The sequence below is a fragment of the Anopheles ziemanni genome, chromosome 3 (assembly GCF_943734765.1).
Source record: "Anopheles ziemanni chromosome 3, idAnoZiCoDA_A2_x.2, whole genome shotgun sequence".
NCBI classification, from domain to species: domain Eukaryota; kingdom Metazoa; phylum Arthropoda; class Insecta; order Diptera; family Culicidae; genus Anopheles; species Anopheles ziemanni.
The window spans coordinates 73,489,123-73,492,359 of NC_080706.1; the positions used below are offsets into that span (position 1 = coordinate 73,489,123).

A 3,237-nucleotide genomic window follows, 5' to 3' on the forward strand; every position below is an offset into this window, starting at 1 on the left:
CAATAACTGAAAATGAAGTGCGGATTTGCATCGACACTAATTTCTGCGAGCCCAAGCATTAGAGTTCACACATTGAGATTGTTTTCGACGCAGCAATGATCGCATCGGCTGTTGGTGAAAGTAACCGATCGCTCCGGTGATCATGGTTGCCATATAAGTGGTTTGCAAATTAAGTTACCTAATTTCGTCGAGCAGGGAAGTGGGTGTGATTTGATAGCCAAATTAAACCAACCGACCGTGGTGGATGGATATGCAGAGTTTTGGAAGACCCGTGGCTTCGGTCGAACGCGTGCTGGAGTTGGCGTTACGCGGTTAAGCCGACTACTAATCTCTTCCGGGCTCTACTCACTCTCTTCCACAACATGCCGCGCTTTGAAGGTGGATCACTTTCATGTTGAATAATTGTTTCTTGTGTTTAATGCCGATTTTCTTTACGATCAGTAGGATACACCAATGGCACCATCTTATGTTTAATCGTCGCTTATTTAGTCTTTTCTTAAATCTGCAGCGTTAACTATGCGAGCGGAAGGCACTTTAGGACGATTTTGGACCGCACTGACGCGAAAGAAACAGAACGAAGACGATGGTTCCGAGTCGAAGTTGGCCCGCGTCCTCACGCTGCTGGATCTGACCGGTCTCGGGGTCGGTAGTACTCTCGGGCTGGGCGTTTACGTGCTGGCCGGAGCCGTCGCACGTGAACAGGCTGGCCCCGCAGTGGTGGTCTCGTTCATGGTGGCTGCCATCGCCTCCGCCATCGCTGCTCTCTGTTACGCCGAGTTTGCCGCCCGTGTACCAAAGGCCGGCTCGGCCTACGTCTACAGCTACGTCAGTATTGGCGAGTTTACCGCGTTCACCATCGGTTGGAACTTGATCCTGGAATATGTGATAGGTAAGTGAGGTCGGCGCACGGTTCAAACGGGTCTGCCGAGATTTACCTCGATTCTCCGATGTCACAGGAACGTCCAGTGTGGCTCGCGGTTTGAGTGGCTACATCGACTCACTGGCCGACAACAAGATGAGCAAGGCAATGCGCGAAGCGATGCCGATCGACGTCGACTTCTTATCGGAGTATCCGGACTTTTTCTCGTTCGTGATCATCCTCGTGCTGGCCGCGCTGCTCGCGTACGGCGTGAAGGAGTCGACGCTGATGAACAACATCTTCACCGGCGTCAACCTGATCGTCATCGGTATCGTGCTGGTGGCCGGCGGTATTAACTGCGACCCGGACAACTGGAGCATCGACCCGAAAGATATCCCGGAAGGCGTTAATGGAGGTGCTGGTGGATTCGCTCCGTTCGGGTTTGCCGGCATCATGGCCGGTGCGGCCAAGTGTTTCTACGGCTTCGTCGGGTTCGATTGTATTGCCACCACCGGCGAGGAAGCACAAAACCCGGAGCGCAACATCCCGCTCGCCATCGTCATCTCGCTCATCATCATCTTCCTGGCGTACTTCGGTATCTCGACCGTCCTCACGATGGCACTGCCGTACTACCTGCAGGACCCGGAGGCACCCTTCCCGCATCTGTTCGAGACGCTCGAGTGGCATGCGATCAAATGGATCGTCTCGATCGGCGCCATTTTCGCGCTCTGTACTAGCCTGCTCGGTGCGATGTTTCCGCTGCCGCGTGTCCTGTATGCCATGTCCTCCGATGGCATCATCTACAAGAAGCTGCAAACGGTCCACCCGAAGACACAAACGCCCGTACTGGCGACGGTTCTGTCCGGACTTCTGGCGGCCATCATGGCCGCGCTTTTCAATTTGCAGCAGCTCATCGACATGATGTCGATCGGTACGCTGCTGGCGTACACGATCGTGGCCGTCAGTGTGCTAGTGTTGCGCTATCAGACGGAAGAGCTGCTTGAAAGTTCGGAGTGGAGCGTCACCATTCCGCAGGTGGTGCGACAGCTGTTCAACGGTGAGCGTCTTCAGGATCCAACGAAGCTTTCGTCTGCGATCGTAAAAGTTAGCGTCTGTGTTTTTGGTAAGTAGTACAAGTTGTACCACAGTATCTCATTCACATGCGCTTTGAGTTTTTCCCCAATCAAAAGTATTCTGTCGATCTAGAAATGTACATAAAGGAATCGGCTAGCAGAAGTATCGTTAACGCCATCGATTCAACTGGTTTCTTCCACCTTCATTATAGCTGTATTTGTTTGTGGTGCCTGCGGAATCCTAGTTCCGGCCGAGGACTATATCAACGGTGACTACCCGGGAGTGATCGCCGGTCTAGCGGTCCTCGTCGCTTTCATGGTTGGCCTCTTCGTTGTCATCTCGCTGCAGCCGACGGACAAGATTAAGCTCACGTTCAAGGTGCCACTGGTCCCGCTGCTGCCGCTCATCAGCGTGTTCTTCAACCTGTACCTAATGTTCCAGCTGGACTCCGGCACCTGGATTCGGTTCGCCGTATGGATTGCGGTTGGATACTTCATCTACTTCTCCTACGGCATTCGCCATTCGATCGAAGGCGAGCGACTACTCACGAACGCGGAGTTGGCCAACTCGAAGGCAACCAATGGTATCGACAATACCGGGTACGATCGGGCGTCAGATGCTGATGGCGCGCAAAAGGCCGACAACCCGCACCGACTGTCCAACTCTGCTCCCACGTACACAATAACGAACGAGTCCACGTAGCCTGGCCTCGCGGATAGTATTACACCACGGGGACATGCCTTGTGGCATGGTTCACTGTGGCTGCCGAACCGTTTCATCAACCGTTCTGACGTTACATTTACCGTAGGATAAGCTAAGTACAAATGAAACACGGGGAAAACAGGTGAACCGACACAGCCGACACAGCATCTGGTGCGATTAGGGTAATGCCCACAGGCCGGAACATACACAGGCGTTCGTGTTGATTCCGAAACTTACAGTGATTGTGATAATTATTGCATAGTAGTGTTTTAAGGTTTTAACTTAGAGGATACTTGACTCCAGAACGAGGGCTGCAAGTTTGAACAGTGTGTGATTTATTTTTTGGACCGATCGATCTTCTTCGACCCTTTCCTTAACGCGTCTTCACAGTAATATCATCTACTTCCCGTCCTCCTTCGTTTTTGCTAACAAAACGAAATGAAAGGATAAACGAGGATCACAGAATCGTCGTCTTCGAGCTCCGATAGGCCGCTACAGTTAGTCGAGACGACCATTACACATACTTTTAATGATTATTATTACATATTGTGTTCTCCGCACTATTCTCCCTCCTCATGATAAACGCCGCGACGATCGAATGA

General features: G+C 52.1%; 1 protein-coding gene across 1 annotated transcript; it reads left to right on the forward strand.

Moving 5' to 3' along the window:
- Positions 1–516: 516 nt before the first annotated feature.
- On the forward strand, positions 517–3,237 carry LOC131286325 (cationic amino acid transporter 3). The gene is made up of 3 exons (XM_058315263.1): positions 517–889; positions 957–1,982; positions 2,145–3,237. Exons 1-3 carry the CDS (start codon positions 517–519, stop codon positions 2,633–2,635), a joined length of 1,890 nt encoding a protein of 629 aa, XP_058171246.1. The 3' UTR covers positions 2,636–3,237.

Bases quoted from the DNA above. Each gene is read 5' to 3' on its own strand.
- LOC131286325 (XM_058315263.1), top strand. From the start codon at position 517: ATGCGAGCGGAAGGCACTTTAGGACGATTTTGGACCGCACTGACGCGA. The intron at 890-956 runs GTAAGTGAGGTC...CCGATGTCACAG, and splicing joins GATCCTGGAATATGTGATAG to GAACGTCCAGTGTGGCTCGC. The intron at 1,983-2,144 runs GTAAGTAGTACA...CCTTCATTATAG, and splicing joins AGTTAGCGTCTGTGTTTTTG to CTGTATTTGTTTGTGGTGCC.